Source organism: Schistocerca cancellata, chromosome 7 (genome assembly GCF_023864275.1).
Source record: "Schistocerca cancellata isolate TAMUIC-IGC-003103 chromosome 7, iqSchCanc2.1, whole genome shotgun sequence".
NCBI lineage: Eukaryota > Metazoa > Arthropoda > Insecta > Orthoptera > Acrididae > Schistocerca > Schistocerca cancellata.
The window spans coordinates 292,122,222-292,140,087 of record NC_064632.1 but is presented as its reverse complement, the minus strand read 5'-3'; the positions used below and the strand labels follow the sequence as shown (position 1 = coordinate 292,140,087).

At 46.5% G+C, this 17,866-nt stretch overlaps 1 protein-coding gene across 1 annotated transcript in view; it reads right to left on the bottom strand.

The window, feature by feature from the left end:
* LOC126092476 (inactive dipeptidyl peptidase 10-like) overlaps positions 1 to 17,866 on the bottom strand; it is a 623,654-nt gene that overhangs the window by 91,353 nt on the left and 514,435 nt on the right. The window contains exons 9-10 of the mRNA XM_049908091.1: positions 11,653 to 11,776; positions 8,620 to 8,843 (exon numbers count right to left, since the gene is read on the bottom strand). Of these exons, the coding sequence (XP_049764048.1) occupies positions 8,620 to 8,843; positions 11,653 to 11,776 (348 nt within the window). The remainder of the gene's footprint in view (positions 1 to 8,619; positions 8,844 to 11,652; positions 11,777 to 17,866) is intronic.

Genomic DNA, 17,866 nt, shown 5'->3' with positions numbered 1-17,866 from the left:
CTTCTGGGCTGTCGTCTTCTTGTCGTCAATATGCTGCGTAAAGAGTAATTTTTTGTCGAGGTAGACACCGAGATACTTCACTCCCGGCGACCATGGGATAAATTGGTCAGCTATTTGGAGTCTGTCGTTGAGAACTGGTTTCCTCCATGTGAACAGAACGGCTGCCGTCTTCGTCGGGTTGATCGTTATCTTATTGTGCAGCGCCCAGCGTTCCATTACAGCAAGTTGCTGTTGCATCCTAGCGATGAGCTGGTCCAGTGTCGTCCAGTTGTCAGAAAGGCCGTATCGTCCGCATAAAAACTCGCCGTAACAAGGGGGACTGTTGGGATGTCATTTATATACAAGTTGAAAAGTAGAGGCGAAATGACAGAGCCCTGCGGAATTCCTGCGGAGATCAGTTTCATTTCGGAGTTTTCATCGTCGACTCGGACATACAGTTTCCTGTCCTGCAGAAAGCTGTCTATGAGTCTAATGTAACAATCCGCAATAGGGGTAGTGCGATGCAGTTTGACGATAAGGTTGGGCCGCCACACCTTATCGTAAGCTTTTTCGATGTCAAGGAAGACACCAATCGTGAAGTGCTGCTTGTTGTATCCTTCTTGTATCCGTTCGGTGATCCGTAGAAGTTGAAGTTCGGCAGATAACTTGTCCTTGAAACCGAATTGTTCGGGTCGTATAACATCATGAGCTGTAAGCGTGTCATGGAGCCTCTTCAACAGCACTCTCTCGAGCACCTTGCCAAGGGTCGGCAAGAGGCTAATTGGCCGGTAACTGTTGGGTTCTGCTGGGTCTTTACCTGGCTTGGGTATTGGAACTACTCGAGCCGTCTTCCATGCCGTAGGAAAATATCCCTGCAGAAGGCAGCTGTTGAGAATCCGGGTAAAGAGCACAGTTGGCTTCCTGGGCAACTGTTTCAAATCGGTGTTGCTTATGGAGTCGTTGCCCGGCGCATTATTCCGAGTCTTCCGGATAATTTTACGGATCTCTGCTGGTGTGGTGAGTTGTGGGCGGCTCTGCACAGGCGCAGCACGAAGAGCAGTCCATTCTGCTGTAACGACGGCTTCCTGTTCCTGAAGGCGGACGTCGTTCACGGGGGTCGCTGGTGTAGACATCTGTTCTTGGTAAGTCGTAGCATACAGCTCCGCCTGGGCGAGTTCGTCATAGAGGAGGCCATCTGGTCCTCTGATGGCTTGTTTAGGTGGCCGCTGGTGTCGTATGTTCTTGACTACCTGCCATTCGTTCTTGGTTCGAAGTAAGAATTCATCCATCTTATCTTCCCAGACCTGCTGTCGCCACTCGGCCACTCTCCTGTGCAGTTCTCGTGTTAAGGCGTGTATTTCTCGTCGATCGATCGGGTTTCTATAGCGGAGCCAACGTCGCCTGCTCCTGTTTCTCTGTGTCTTCAGTTCTTGGAGTAGAGGCGGGAACTCGTCGAAAGCTACTACAGGGTAGACCGTGTGAGTAGTTGCCCTCCGTTTGGCTACCTTTATCTTCTGCGTCAAAGTTTGTACCGCGATGTCGATGGCTTCCGGTGTTGAAACGTCCTGCGTCGGGCAGATATTGTTGTCAAGATATGTCCGAAATTGACCCCAGTTCAGAGTTTGTGAGGTTGGGGGCGGAAGGTTGGCCGTTGCGTTTTCCACTATACTGATAACAGGTCGGTGGTCAGACGAAAGATCGTCGACGGTGCGGAGCTGGAGGTTCGTCTCAATATTTTTGATGACAGCAATATCTAGGACGTCTGCTTCTTGCCGATCGACGTAAGGAATCCGTGTGGGCTCTCGTGGGCCATGGACTGTGATGCCCAGTTCTTCTTCCATAGCAATCAAAGTTCGTCCACGAGGGTTCGTACGCCGGGAATTCCACGCGACGTGCTTGCTGTTAAGGTCACCTCCTAGGAAGATGTCCGCCGCTCGTGGTCTCGCGGTAGCGTTCTCGCTTCCCGAGCACGGGGTCCCGGGTTCGATTCCCGGCGGGGTCAGGGATTTTCACCTGCCTCGAGATGACTGGGTGTTTGTGTTGTCCTCATCATTTCATCATCATCCAGGAAAGTGGCGAAATTGGACTGAGCAAAAGATTGGGTAATTGTACGGGCGCTGATAACCACGCAGTTGAGCGCCCCACAAACCAAACATCATCATCATCCTAGGAAGATTTTGTCAAAATTGGTGAAGATACTCCGTAGGTCGTCGGGCTCTAGGTTTTTACTGGGGCTGTTGTACGCCGCAATGAAAGTGATGTTGCCAGCGGTCGATCGAACCGTTACCGCTGTTGCCTCCAGATGTTGGAGGTGAGGTAGTGTTTCATGATGGTGCCGCAGTTCCCTTTTAAGCAGAACTGCGGTCCCTCCACCTCGTTGGCCTTGTCTGTCCGTTCTATAGACGTACATGTTACGAAATCTGAGCTCAGTTGTTGGACGAAGGTGCGTCTCCGATACAAGTGCGATGTCGATTTTGTGACGTTGTAAAAATTCAGTGAATTCTGTTTTCTTGTGTTTTATTCCGTTGGCGTTCCATATACAGATTTTCAGGTTTCTCGTGGTCCCAGGGCGATCCATCTTAAGGTGTTCCAAAGGCCTTCAACACACTTTCGATTAAAGAAAGTATCCCCACTAGTTGTTGCTGCACGGCGGTGAGAAGTTTCGCGACATCAGAGAGCGCTGGAGCTATAGATTGCATCAAATGAGCTGGTGAGAGGTAGGTGTCCGGTTCCGGTCGGCGTGGTGATGCTGCGTGGGCGTATGAATAATGCTGGCGGTGCTGTCGAGGTGGAAGTGCTTCAGGAGGAGGCTGTGTTACTGGCTGCCGTGTCGCCGCCGGCTGTTCTTGTGGTGGTTGCTGTCGGTGGGGCGGAGGGTGTGGCGTCAGGTTGGAGTTCCGTATTACACGAGTCCGCCGTTGAGAGGGCTGCGGGGAAGACCGTTGTGTGTATTTCCTGAGAAGTTCCTGGTACTTCTGGCAGCCACGCCACGTGGCAGGATGGTCCTTTTCACAGTTAGCACATTTCGGCGGAGCCCCTCGGGGATGAGTACATGCTGAAGATCGGTGTTGCCCTCCTCATCGAACGCAGCGTGCAGGCAAGCTGCAATAATTAGCTGTATGTTCGAATCGCTGGCAGTGGCGACATTGAACAGGTCCTTCTTGTCTGTTGTAGGTTTCAATAACGACTTTAGTATATAGAAGGTATTTGATGTCGTAAATCTTGTAGTTTTCCTTTTGGGCTGGCAACGTGACACAGTACGCATCTTGAGGTCGTAATTCCTTCGTCTTGTCGTCTCGATTTTTAAACTGGTGGACGTTGACGACAGGGAAACCCTTCTCTATCAGTGCGTCTTTCAGTTCTTCCTCCGTAACTTCGGCAGGTAGACGTTTGACAACCACTTTGAGGTCCTTGTCCTCCGCGGCCTGATGTGTAAAAAAGTGGATGTCATTCGACACAAAGAAATTGATGGCCCGCCGTTGATCTTCATAGGAGTCAAAGTGATATTTGATCCTGTCTCGTTGGTAGATGGCCTTAAGACTGCCGTCAATATTCGCTTTCAGCGCCTTGTTGAGTTCCATGTAGTTCTTGGTATGGTAAATAGTAACGGGCGGGACTTTGCGTAGTAAGTTCCGGCCAGAGCCATCTATCCCATCTTTAGCTGCTTCGAGATTGACATCACTAGTCTGGTCCATACGTTCTGGAGCATCTGTAGTATCTTCCATCGCAATAGCCGCATAACGGTTGGAAGTTTTCAGTTCTTCTGGACGTTGTCGCTTCCGAGAGTTGTTCTGCTTAGGAGAAGCGTTGAGTCGTTTTCTTTGGCGAACTAGTGTAAAATCACCCTTTCCGTCGGTGGGCTGCATGGTCCAAACTTCTTCAGAGGAGACTCTCTCCATTTCGGCGTCGTCGTCGTCGTCTGGTGGAGAAAATTGTTCCACGTCGTCTACTTGTTCTTCATGCTGTGAAGGAGGAACTGTACTAGTGCGGTTGTCGTATACTTGCTGACTTTGCAGAATCATGTGTTGTATTTCACGTCTCAGTTCCCGTTGTTGCCGATCGTTCTGTGGTAGCTGATGCCTCTCGTCAGAGGGGTTTGACGTATGTCGTCCTCCGCTCTGCATTCGCGTATCGCGTCCCGTCCTCATTATGTTGCCTGTCAGAATCCGTTGTCGTTGCAGGGGTCGTCGCCGTTGTATGCGTCCTGTGGGGAGCGGCCGCCGGGACGGCCGGTGGGGCAGGCCCCACCGACCGGCCAGCGGCCGGCCCCGGCGCGACCGAGCCGGCTGGCTCGGACGCGCGCGTTCCGTTGTCCGCACTCATCGGCATCGCGCGCTCAACTGCTAAGCACAACAGCGCAGGCGCAGCGCTCGTCCGTCTCCGCACTACGAGATGGCGCTGTCTTGGAAACGGATCAAATTCTGCTTCCGCCGATCCGCGTGTTAATATGTAACGCAGCCAATGAGATTGCTGCTAACGTAGAACCTTTTCCCCTCGCGGATCACACTCGGGCAGTGATACCTGAACGCTTGAGGCATTATAACGAGTGTACAGACCTCCGATTAGCCAGTCTGCATTAGTCTGCCTTAGTGTGCATTAGTCTGCATTAGTCTGCATTTGTCTGTATCAGTCTATAGTCAAGTTTCAGTCTGCGCCTATAAGATTATCATATTCCTGTACATAGCCATGAAAATAAATGAATAGACACTTTTTCAAGTATCAGAGATATGTGAGAATAAGATTAACGTACCAAGACCAAAGGAACTTCAGATTGTCAATTGTAAATAGCATCCAGAATCAAGTTAAGTAAGGTTTATGATTGTTATTATTTTAATAAATGTGTGTGAAAATTAATCAAGTTCTGTTTAAAGTTGGTCATCGTCAATCTGCTACTGTAAGCGTGCAAGTGGCATTTCTATCGTCTGACTCAAAGGCAGAAGATAAACACGCCACAATAAGACCACGAGACATATTGCTGACACTCGCCTACTTCGCTAGAGCGACAAGTCAAATGATCTGATGGTGTGTGTACCGAAGGTCTTACAGTACACACACCACACAACTCCACACAGAACGGTGCTCTTCTTCCTAGGCGGTGAGGAAGCCGTGGGCAAGCACCTTTGAGTACCCCACGCTGGACGAGTGTGTCAGCACTACCAACAGAGGCGCTCAGTTGTGCAGTGAGGTGTTTACCTCAATTAAGAGTGTCCAGACATATGGAATAATCGGGTCTACTGCCGGATGTTTGTGTCGCTCTGGCACAATATTTCGGCCACGTAACTCGTTGCCTTCTTCAGGTGGGGCCTGAGACTGCCGTATTGGAGGATCTTGTCCAGTATTTATGCCCACAGGGCGCTAGGTGCTCTCTCTGCCGTCCACGCCCACCTGGCGCTGCCTGTAACGTGTTGTCTCTTCCCCGGTGCTCCCTCGGACGTCCGCGCCCGACATGGTCGCCGTCTGAGGCCCGTCCTACTGGACAAGATCCTCCAATACGGCAGTATCAGGTCGCACCTGAAGAAGGCAACGAGTTACGTGGCCGGAACATTGTGCCAGAGCGACACAAACATCCGGCAGTAGACCCGATTATTCCACATGTCAACATCTCGCCGGGAAAGCCTGAAGAATTACGTAAGAGTGTCCAGACATTCTGACACTGCAAGAGTCATAGCTGTGTGCGGTCGGCCAGCACGTGGAAAATCGGTCAGGTTTGTGCGACCTTATTGCGATGATAGCCGACGTCTCGCCCAACGAATCAACGAATCAGTGCCACGTCTCCATAGACCTTCTGGAAGCGCCTGTTAATATCTGCGTCGACCTGGTTTTCCGCTACAGCTCGCTCCTTGGAACACACCTCCGTTACAGACGCCATTTTGTTGGCTACGTACAGCACCGCCACATACCGGAACTTCGTGAAACTATATCTACATCTACATCCATACTCCGCGAGCCACCTGACGGTGTGTGGCGGAAGGTACCTTGAGTACCTCTATCGGTTCTCCCTGTTATTCCAGTCTCGTATTGCCCGCATCTCGTGGTCGTGCGGTAGCGTTCTCGCTTCCCACGCCCGGGTTCCCGGGTTCGATTCCCGGCGGGGTCAGGTATTTTCTCTGCCTCGTGATGGCTGGGTGTTGTGTGCTGTCCTTAGGTTAGTTACGTTTAAGTAGTTCTAAGTTCTAGGGGACTGATGACCATAGATGTTAAGTCCCATAGTGCTCAGAGCCATTTGAGCCAACCAGTCTCGTATTGATCGTGGAAAGAAGGATTGTCGGTATGCCTCTGTGTGGGCTCTAATCTCTCTGATTTTATCCTCATGGCCTCTTCGCGAGATATACGTAGGAGGGAGCAATATACTGCTTGACTCTTCGGTGAAGGTATGTTCTCGAAACTTCAACAAAAGCCCGTACCGAGCTACTGAGCGTCTCTCCTGCAGAGTCTTCCACTGGAGTTAATCTATCATCTCCGTAACGCTTTCGCGATTACCAAATGATCCTGTAACGAAGCGCGCTGCTCTCCGTTGGATCTTCTCTATCTCTTCTATCAACCCTATCTGGTACGGATCCCACACTGCTGAGCAGTATTCAAGCAGTGGGCGAACAAGCGTACTGTAAACCACTTCCTTTGTTTTCGGATTGCATTTCCTTAGGATTCTTCCAATGAATCTCAGTCTGGCATCTGCTTTACCGACGATCAACTTTATATGATCATTCCATTTTAAATCACTCCTAATGCGTACTCCCAGATAATTTATGGAAGTAACTGCTTCCAGTTGCTGACCTGCTATATTGTAGCTAAATGATAAGGGATCTATCTTTCTATGTATCGGAGCACATTACACTTGTGTACATTGAGATTCAATTGCCATTCCCTGCACCATGCGTCAATTCGCTGCAGATCCTCCTGCATTTCAGTACAATTTTCCAACGTTACAACCTCTCGATATACTACAGCATCATCCGCAAAATACCTCAGTGAACTTCCGATGTCATCCACAAGGTCATTTATGTATATTGTGAATAGCAACGGTCCTATGACACTCCCCTGCGGCACACCTGAAATCACTCTTTCTTCGGAAGACTTCTCTCCATTGAGAATGACATGCTGCGTTCTGTTATCTAGGAACTCTTCAATCCAATCACACAATTGGTCTGATAGTCCATATGCTCTTACTTTGTTCATTAAACGACTGTGGGGAACTGTATCGAACGCCTTGCGGAAGTCAAGAAACACGACATCTACCTGTGAACCCGTGTCTATGGCCCTCTGAGTCTCGTGGACGAATAGCGCGAGTTGGGTTTCACACGACCGTCTTTTTCGAAACCCATGCTGATTCCTACAGAGTAGATTTCTAGTCTCCAGAAAAGTCATTATACTCGAACATAATACGTGTTCCAAAATTCTACAACTGATCGACGTTAGAGATATAGGTCTGCAGTTCTGCACATCTGTTCGACGTCCCTTCTTGAAAACGGGAATGACCTGTGCCCTTTTCCAATCCTTTGGAACGCTACGCTCTTCTAGAGACCTACGGTACACCGCTGCAAGAAGGGGGACAAGTTCCCTCGCGTACTCTGTGTAAAATCAAACTGGTATCCCATCACGTCCAGCGGCCTTTCCTCTTTTGAGCGATTTTAATTATTTCTCTATCCCTCTGTCGTCTATTTCGGTATCTACCATTTTGTCATCTGTGCGACAATCTAGAGAAGGAACTACAGTGCAGTCTTCCTCCGTGAAACAGCTTTGGAAAAAGACATTTAGTATTTCGGCCTTTAGTCTGTCATCCTCTGTTTCAGTACCATTTTGGTCACAGAGTGTCTGGACATTTTCTTTTGATCCACCTACCGCTTTGACATAAGACCAGAATTTCTTAGGATCTTCTGCCAAGTTAGTACATAGAACTTTACTTTCGAATTCATTGAACGCCTCTCGCATAGTCCTCCTCACACTACATTTCGATTCGCGTAATTTTTGTTTGTCCGCAAGGCTTTGGCTACGTTTATGTTTGCTGTGAAGTTCCCTTTGCTTCCGCAGCAGTTTTCTAACTCGATTGTTATACCACGATGGCTCTTTTCCATCTCTTACAATCTTGCTTAGCACATACTCATCTAAGGCATATTGTACGATGGTTCTGAGCTTTGTCCACTGATCCTCAACACTATCTTTACTTGAGACAAAACTTTTGGGTTGAGCCGTCAGGTAACCTGAAATCTGCGTTTTGTCACTTTTGCTAAACAGAAAAATCTTCCTACCTTTTTGAATATTTCTATTTACGGCTGAAATCATCGATGCAGTAACCGCTTTATGATCGCTGATTCCCTGTTCTGCGTTAACTGTTTTAAATAGTTCGGGTCCGTTTGTCACCAGAAGGTCTAATATGTTTTCGCCACGAGTCGGTTCTCTGCTTAACTGCCCAAGGTAGTTTTCAGATAAAGCACTTAAAAAAATTTCACTGGATTCTTTGTCCCTGCCACCCGTTATGAACGTTTGTGTCTCCCTGTCTATATCCGGCAATAGGTGCAGAAGCGAGAATATTGTGAGATCTCCCACAACAAATTCAGCATTTTTTCAACCGAAACTGGCAGAGAAAAGAATGTGTTACATTACTTCCTGACGCCGCTCGTAGGAAGCGGGTGAATATCTTACACAAGATGGTGGAACTGGTCCCAGGCGGCAATGGCGGTGACGTGCCAGGCGCCGTACGTGAGTGGTGTGGTCCTCTGCTCGGCGACGTCGACCCTGACGACGTGCGGGTAGCCGGGCACGGCGGCGTCGCGCTGCGTCAGCACCGCCACGAAGGACTCGCCGTCTGCCGAGAAGAGGGGCGCCGGCGCCGGCTCCAGCCAGGCGTGCGACCGCTGCTCGTGCACCTGCGCCAAGGACCACGGTTAGCGCTGAAACAACCGCTTTTCGGTTATATCGTTTTTTCCCCCCACCACCCCAGACATCTGACTGTTAAAACCACTTAATATAACCCGTTTCCTGTAACAAACGTAGAAATTGAACAAAGACAGAAAAATCATACAATGTAAGCTTTCACGGCCGGTATTGTCTACAGTTAAAAATTCCGGGCTGATAGGCCGTGGTCGAAGTATAAAACTCTCCCCTGACGTTTCGTCTCCGACTGCGGGAAACATCCTCGGAGGTACAGCGGCGAACTGCGAAGAGAACTCGAGGAAGCGCTGATTATATAGGCAGTACAGCGGACGCCACTGTCGATTGCCGGCCGGAGTGGCCGTGCGGCTCTAGGCGCTGCAATCTGGAGCCGAGCGACCGCTGCAGTATCAGGTTCGAATCCTGCCTCGGGCATGGATGTGTGTGATGTCCTTAGGTTAGTTAGGTTTAATTAGTTCTAACTTCTAGACGACTGATGTCCTCAGAAGTTAAGTCGCATAGTGCTCAGAGCCACTGATGATCACGTGGCGACGGCTATGAGATTGTCTCTGGTAATGTCAACATTCTCGATTGAAAGTAATCGGTCGTCACGCTTGCGGTGCAACGCTGACATCCAAATTTTATCCATTACCTTTGTCTTTCCTGTTAAAATTATTACGGTGTTTATCAATCTCGATAGCCTCGCTATATATGCGTCCATAATAATGCGAGGTTTTTGATATGACGCTCGTCTCGCTGAATGTTATTTCATGATCACCTTCCTCGTAAACATGTTCCGCTACGGCCGATTTATCCGTATGACCTAGGCGGCAATTCCTCTTGTGTTCAGCAAGACAGGTGTTCACACTTCTCTTTGTGGTACCGATATTGTGGACAGGTTTATATCGGTACCACAAAGAGCAGTGTGAACACCCGTCTTGTTGAACATAAGAGGAATTGAAACTTCCTGGCAGGTTAAAACTGTGTGCCGGACCGAGACTCGAACTCGGGACCTTTGCCTTTCGCGGGTAAGTGCTTTACCAAGTGAGCTACCCAAGCACGACTCACGCCCCGTCCTCACAGCCTTACTTCTGCCAGTACTTCGTCTCCTACCTTCCAAACTTTACAGAAGCTCTCCTGCGAACCTTGCAGAACTAGCACTCCTGAAAGAAAGAATATTGCGGAGACATGGCTTAGCCAAAGCCTGGGGGATGTTTCCAGAATGAGATTTTCACTCTGCAGCGGAGTGTGCGCTGATATGAAACTTCCTGGCATATTAAAACTCTGTGCCGGACCGAGACTCGAACTCGGGACCTTTGCCTTTCGCGGGCAAGTGCTCTACCATTGCTCTTCACAATATATATATATATAAATGACCTAGTAGATAGTGTCGGAAGTTCCATGCGGCTTTTCGCGGGTGATGCTGTAGTATACAGAGAAGTTGCAGCATTAGAAAATTGCAGCGAAATGCAGGAAGATCTGCAGCGGATAGGCACTTGGTGCAGGGAGTGGCAACTGACCCTTAACATAGACAAATGTAATGTATTGCGAATACATAGAAAGAAGGATCTTTTATTGTATGATTATATGATAGTGGAACAAACACTGGGAGCAGTTACTTCTGTAAAATATCTGGGAGTATGCGTGCGGAACGATTTGAAGTGGAATGATCATATAAAATTAATTGTTGGTAAGGCGGGTACAAGGTTGAGATTCATTGGGAGAGTCCTTAGAAAATGTAGTCCATCAACAAAGGAGGTGGCTTACAAAACACTTGTTCGACCTATACTTGAGTATTGCTTATCAGTGTGGGATCCGTACCAGGTCGGGTTGACGGAGGAGATAGAGAAGATCCAAAGAAGAGCGGCGCGTTTCGTCACAGGGTTATTTGGTAAGCGTGATAGCGTTACGGAGATGTTTAGCAAACTCAAGTGGCAGACTCTGCAAGAGAGGCGCTCTGCATCGCGGTGTAGCTTGCTGTCCAGGTTTCGAGAGGGTGCGTTTCTGGATGAGGTATCGAATATATTGCTTCCCCCTACTTATACCTCCCGAGGAGATCACGAATGTAAAATTAGAGAGATTCGAGAGCGCACGGAGGCTTTCCGGCAGTCGTTCTTCCCGTGAACCATACGCGACTGGAACAGGAAAGGAAGGTAATGACAGTGGCACGTAAAGTGCTCTCCGCCGCACACCGTTGGGTGGCTTGCGGAGTATAAATGTAGATGTAGATGTAACAGAAATATACCGACAAACTTCGAGGGGCTGTGAGGGTTGTCTTTAGGGACAAACTAGGAGCTAGAATCCATGTCCAGAAATGTTATCCGTCGACTCTACGGAGCGTCGCTGATGGCTGCTGGGCCACACTAAAGGCAACAAAGGTGAGGTCACTTAGTCACTGCTCTTAGCTGACTTTACGTGTTGTGAGAGACGTGAACGCGTGAGATGCCGGGTGGCGTCCTGAATACTGCAAAGTGTTCGGCCTGCAATACGTCAGCGTTACAACTCACGTTTGCCCTTGAATGGCCGGCCCAGCTACAGGGGTTTTCTCCTGTAACAGCAATGCTCCGTGACATCATTAGATGGTGTTTCCAGATAGGGTTTCCTGTCCTCAGTTTGTTCTTCAAGACACCTTCACAATCTCTCAAAGAAAGCCTCGTACAGTTGAATTTCGGCACATTTTTGAGTCGTACTAGTTTTCTTGAAATCACAGACTGAAGAAATCAGTATCGCACAACACTTAATTTAGTTTTGTTGTCATGTGAACGACCCCTTATAGCAGTACACTTAACAGCTGATCTGACTTACTTGCTCGCAATTCCAGAGTGGTGGCTTGCACACGCTGATCAGGGAAATGTTCTGTGCGCGATTCATCCAAACAGCACACACCTTTGCGTTCGAGATCCACGTTGCTGATGTCAGATAATGGTCGCTGTGAACAAAAGACCGCGCGTTACGTAAGTAAAATAAAAAAAAAAATCATTCATCCTCACTAATGTGGAAAAATCGAGCAGTTAATAACATATATGTCCACATACAAGTGTGTGTGTGTGTGTGTGTGTGTGTGTGTGTGTGTGTGTGGGTGGGTGGGTGGGTGTATGTGGTTTGGAAAAGTACATGATTTTTTTTGTGGTGCTGTTGAAATATCTTTTGTGTCTCACGAAATACAGAATAAAACACAAGTTCCAGGCTGAACATCGCAGTACAAGTTTCTCCTTACTAGCCAAGACGCCAGCAAATGTAATTTTCTCTACCGTTCTTGTAATTCATATATTTTCCAGTCCATGCTCTTGGACACAGTTTCTTTTATTTGTTTTTAATATGGTATCTAATTGGTACTGGATCACTTGAAATTCATTTAAAAGCGATGGAATCATTGCACAAGTCTCGTTTGGTGGAACGCAGATTGATAGAGATTAGACTGATATAGATTCATAAGAAAAATTGTTCACGAAGTAGGTCACTTACGAAATTCATCTATTTCTTGCATGTCTTTTGGACTAAGGGCACGAGTGAGGTGCGAGTGAGTGAGTGTGTCATTTTGTAGGTTTATTCCTCTCTGTGCCATAACATTTTTAGCCATTTTATCCACATTAATTTCTTTTAACATCTGTAGGGGCGCTGATAACCTCGCCGTTGAGCGCCCATAAACTGCAAACACACCCTGAACTAAGGAACCCATTAGTACGATAGATTAAAGGAAGAGATACAGAATTATCAAAGAAGAGCTGCATGTTTTGTGACAGTCTTGCAGAGTCACTGTCATAAAGTTACGAACCCCTTAATTCATTTATGCATCGTGTTCCGTAAGTCCCATCATGACAGGAAGCCATCTGGGATGTGGAATGAGTCTGACTACACATTAACAGGCAGCAGCAGAGGCTGCAGGCTACTTCTAACAACAAATTGTGACTAATTCTGAGCTGCTCACGCTGATGAGTAATGGAATTACACCCCTGGGTCCAAATAGTCTGTACGATTATAGAAGGAATGTCTAATAAGGTATCCCTGAATTGTTTTTGAACATTTGTAATTTCCAATTCCCTGCCTTCTGTCCACTGGCAATATGTTTTAGACATTTCCATCAGAAATTAGGACTCCATTCTGCACACTAGACAGAGATCAAAAGTCTACACGGAATTTATTTTTGTTTCTAGAATTGTGGTTGTGATTTTCGCATTTCATTCTAAATTGTCTTGTTATTAACCAGAAATACCATTAGGGGAGTATTTGTATTGGCACATAAGTATAAGGTCCCTGAATAGGTTCAGCAGGATGTTTGGTTATTGAATTTGCGTAATATACTTAGTGTATACTTCTGTAGCTTTAATACTTTTTTGAACTTAGCTGTATTTAACAGAATGTTTTGCCATAGGACAGTATTGAATGCAATTACGCAAAGAACTTTTGTTGCATCTCCAATGCAAGAATTGTTGCGCCTCAGAATAAAATAGTGGATTACATTTAATATTAAATATTAAAAAAATGTTGAGTTCTTCCCTGGCAATGCCTGAGGCAAAGCAGAATGAGTCGATGGCCAGGCAGAATGCCAAGAGACAGAAACACTGCCGGTGTAGCTGCAAGCACAGAAGCTATTGAAACGCTGTGGATGGGCTGAGCACTCAAGCAATGTAGCAAAATGACATTATGGCAACAGAGGGGTATCATCATAACGGTGACCGCGCAAGGTGTCGCGAGAAGGCTCAGACTGAATGCAAGAGTAACTATTCAGTTTCTGACAAAGCCAAAACGAGCGTCTGAACGGCGAAGTTGCTACATTTTGAAGCGACCAAGAGTGTTGACGAGCCCAGAAAACCTGGGCACATTCGATGACAGAGCCCGGCAAGTACATATACTCTGACTTGCACAGCTTGTTTTTCAGTTGTAGCTCAGTGTTGCAGCTAAACGGCATTGAGGTGGAACCAGTGACACTCCATTCGCGCCCTACTGGTATGACTACAGTCTACGATGCCACCACCAACTAAATCTCAAGGACTTTGCTGCAGAGAGCTGCTGCTGCCTCATCCTCGCCTTTGTAGATGGAAGGAAAACTTTGGTGCCTTGCAGTATCAGGCCACTGAAAGCCTCACTGATGGTCGCTGGCGAGCTGATGAAACACCATCGTTCTGGGAGAGAGCAGTAATTGATGGCCAATGACTCGCAGCTACGAGTTGACCCCAGTGTCGCGAGCCGGTCTCTCGCAGAGCTGTTGGCTATTTCTCTGGGGTCCAGTTTATGACGTCAGTAATAGTGCCATGGTAATCCACTGGTCGTGCTGACTGGGCGCTGAGGCAGAGTGGGCAACACCATCCGTGCTGGCGCTAGTTGGCAACGACGTTGCGAGGTGCTGAGGGCATGTCTCCATTGTCACAGCAGCCGAGATTATGAGAGGTGTGGTGTCAGCACATATGAGTGTGGCCGGCACCCTTCTGTTGCTGCATTACTGTCAGCCATGAGTAAAACAACTCTGTACATCTGGCCAATAATTGTCTATTTTGATAGCAATGCTTTCGGGTGTTCGACAGCTCCTCGCTGTTCCGGTGGCGTTCCACACGTGCCAGAATTGTATATGCAAAGTAGGCAGAGCTTAACTTCACGGTGATGGTGCCACCTCATTTTATTATCCAACTGCTCGTTTAGGAGTTTCACATGTGGTGTTTCATTTAGTGAATGCATACCAATGGAAGACGATTTACATCAAGGACTGCTCTTGAAACTCTGAGAGCTTACCTTCCAAGACGTGGGCAGAAATTGTAATTGCTGTCCTCCCTCTCCCAATATGAGCTTCTTAGTAAAATTGAAGGACTCGTCCGCCTATGGGGTAGAAAGGTATGGGAATGATATGTTACATTACTGGCGTGAACTGCAGCCTGTTAATGGAAGATCTGTGAATGGAGACTTAGTGCACTTTATGCAAGCGAGGGTCGTGGTAACTCTGAAGAAAATCGGTATGCATGCGAAATCATATGTTCCAAAATGCCGCGCATAAAAACGAAATTTTCTGGTGCTCATACCTTGGGTTCTATTAGTGATAAAAAGGTAGGGTCGAGTGTTTTGGATATCCCTTGGGATAGGAACCATTTATATATCCAACAGGAGGATCGTTTTCAGTGTCACTATCCTAAGTACAGAGTCAAACTATAAATATTTCACGCTTCCTGCTGCTTAGGTAAATGGAGAAAATCGGTTGGTTCTTTTTGCATTTCATGTGGTCTACGGTGGGTTTGATGGGACGTACGGAAACACCATTAGTTCATGGACGGTTTCTCGGTAAACCCCACAAAAAGTGTTTCTTTACTATATTTTCGTCATCACCAGCGGACCAAAATCCAGCCGAAGATTCCATGACGGCTACGCTCAGAACTTCTTACGATATGTTCCTAAGATCCTGATCTTGAACAACTTTGAAAATTTTATTGATATCTTTACCCGTTTCCGAGACAAAGAGGTACAAAGTTATCCTACTTGTAGAGGTAAAATCTGGTGTGAGGCGAAAACTTAGCTTATAAAGTGATGAAACACGGAGAAAGAGAAAGTGAAAGTGGTTGAGAGCCAGTGATAATGACAGACAAGGTATATGACAATGACAACGAGGAAGAGAGAGATAGCGACAGTGAGAAGGAACAATAGCAGTAGGAAGGAAGGAGTGAGACATTAACAGTAAAAGAGAGCAAGTGGGAGATGGTGATGTGAGAGGAAACTGTATTTGTAGGACAGAACGCAGAAGACAGTGGCTATGAAACAGGAGACAATGACAGAGAGACACAAAGAGATAATGACAATGAATTGGGCTAAATGAATGAGTGAGAAAGGACAACTGGGAGTGAATGGGTTCGAGCGACTTACAGCGATGGACTGGAGGGTGTGATTGAGTTGCAGTTCGGAGAGCTTGTGGAAGTTTGAAATGAGATGAATGTTACAAAAACCCCGAGTATGTTCGCATGCCTAAATATTTGGGAATATTTGTAAGGGTGCTGAGGAAGGTAGAATGAGGCAGCTGGTACCCCACTTTACAGAGTATTTTAATTATTTAGAAGACTCTGATCATATTCTCATTTTTTGTGCTCCGATAGGAACATTTTTCCGCTAGTGTCTGTATATTCGATGGTCAGCGGTTATGGTAACCAAGTAGAGGTTAGACACAAGGCGGCACTGGATTTTGTATTGGACTCTGTTAAAGCATCTTAGCTCCTTAAGCTGCTCTTGTAAGACTTATTCAGAATATGAACGTGCAAAAGTGCATCCGACCTCTTATAATGTATTTGTTTATCATTAGGATGTAGATTAAAACTGAAGAAACTGCAAAAAGGTGAGAATTTAAGGAGATGGGACCTGGATAAACTGACTAAACCAGAGGTTGTACAGAGTTTCAGGGAGAGTATAATGGAAAAATTGACAGTAATGGGGGAAAGAAATACAGTAGAAGAAGAATGGGTAGCTTTGAGGGAGGAAGTAGTGAAGGCAGCAGAGGATCAAGTAGGTAAAAAGACGAGGGCTGGTAGAAATCCTTGGGTAACAGAAGAAATATGGAATTTAATTGATGAAAGGAGAAAATATAAAAATGCAATAAATGAAGCAGGCAAAAAGGAATACAAACGTCTCAAAAATGAGGTTGACAGGAAGTGCGAAATGGCTAAGCAGGGATGGCTAGAGGACAAATGTAAGGATGTAGAGCCTTATCTCACTAGGGGTAAGATAGATACTGCCTACAGGAAAATTAAAGAGATCTTTGGAGAAAAGAGAACCACTTGTATGAATATCAAGAGCTCAGATGGAAACCCAGTTCTAAGCAAAGAAGGGAAAGCAGAAAGGTGGAAGGAGTATATAGAGGGTCTATACAAGGGTGATGTACTTGAGGACAGTATTATGGAAATGGAAGAGGATGTAGATGAAGATGAAATGGGAGATATGAAACTGCGTGAAGAGTTTGACAGAGCACTGAAAGACCTGAGTCGAAACAAGGCCCCGGGAGTAGACAACATTCCATTAGAACTACTGACCGCCTTGGGAGAGCCAGTCCTGACAAAACTCTACCATCTGGTGAGCAAGATGTATGAGACCGGCGAAATACCCTCAGACTTCAAGAAGAATATCATAATTCCAATCCCAAAGAAAGCGGGTGTTGACATATGCGAAAAATACCGAACTATCAGTTTAATAAGTCACAGCTGCAAAATACTAACGCGAATTCTTTACAGACGAATGGAAAAACTGGTAGAAGAGGACCTCGGGGAAGATCAGTTTGGATTCCGTAGAAATATTGGAACACGTGAGGCAATACTGACCTTATGACTTATCTTAGAAGAAAGATTAAGGATAGGCAAACCTACGTTCCTCGCATTTGTAGACTTAGGGAAAACTTTTGACAATGTTGACTGGAATACTCTTTTTCAAATTCTAAAGGTGGCAGGGGGAAAATACAGAGAGCGAAAGGCTATTTACAATTTGTACAGAAAGGAGATGGCAGTTATAAGAGTCGAGGGGCATGAAAGGGAAGCAGTGGTTTTGAAGGGAGTGAGACAGGGCTGTAGCCTCTCCCCGATGTTATTCAATCTGTATATTGAGCAAGCAGTAAAGGAAACAAAAGAAAAATTCGGAGTAGGTATTAAAATCCATGGAGAAGAAATAAAAACTTTGAGGTTCGCCGATGACATTGTAATTCTGTCAGAGACAGCAAAGGACTTGGAAGAGCAACTGAACGGAATGGATAGTTTCTTGAAAGGAGGGTGTAAGATGAACATCAACAAAAGCAAAACGAGGATAATGGAATGTAGTCGAATTAAGTCTGGTGATCCTGGGGGAATTAGATTAGGAAATGAGACACTTAAAGTAGTGAAGGAGTTTTGCTATTTGGGGAGCAAAATAACTGATGATGGCCGAAGTAGAGAAGATATAAAATGTAGACTAGCAATGGCAAGGAAAGCGTTTCTGAAGAAGAGGAATTTGGTAACATCAAGTACAGATTTAAGTGTCAGGAAGTCTTTTCTGAAAGTATTTGTATGGAGTGTAGCCATGTATGGAA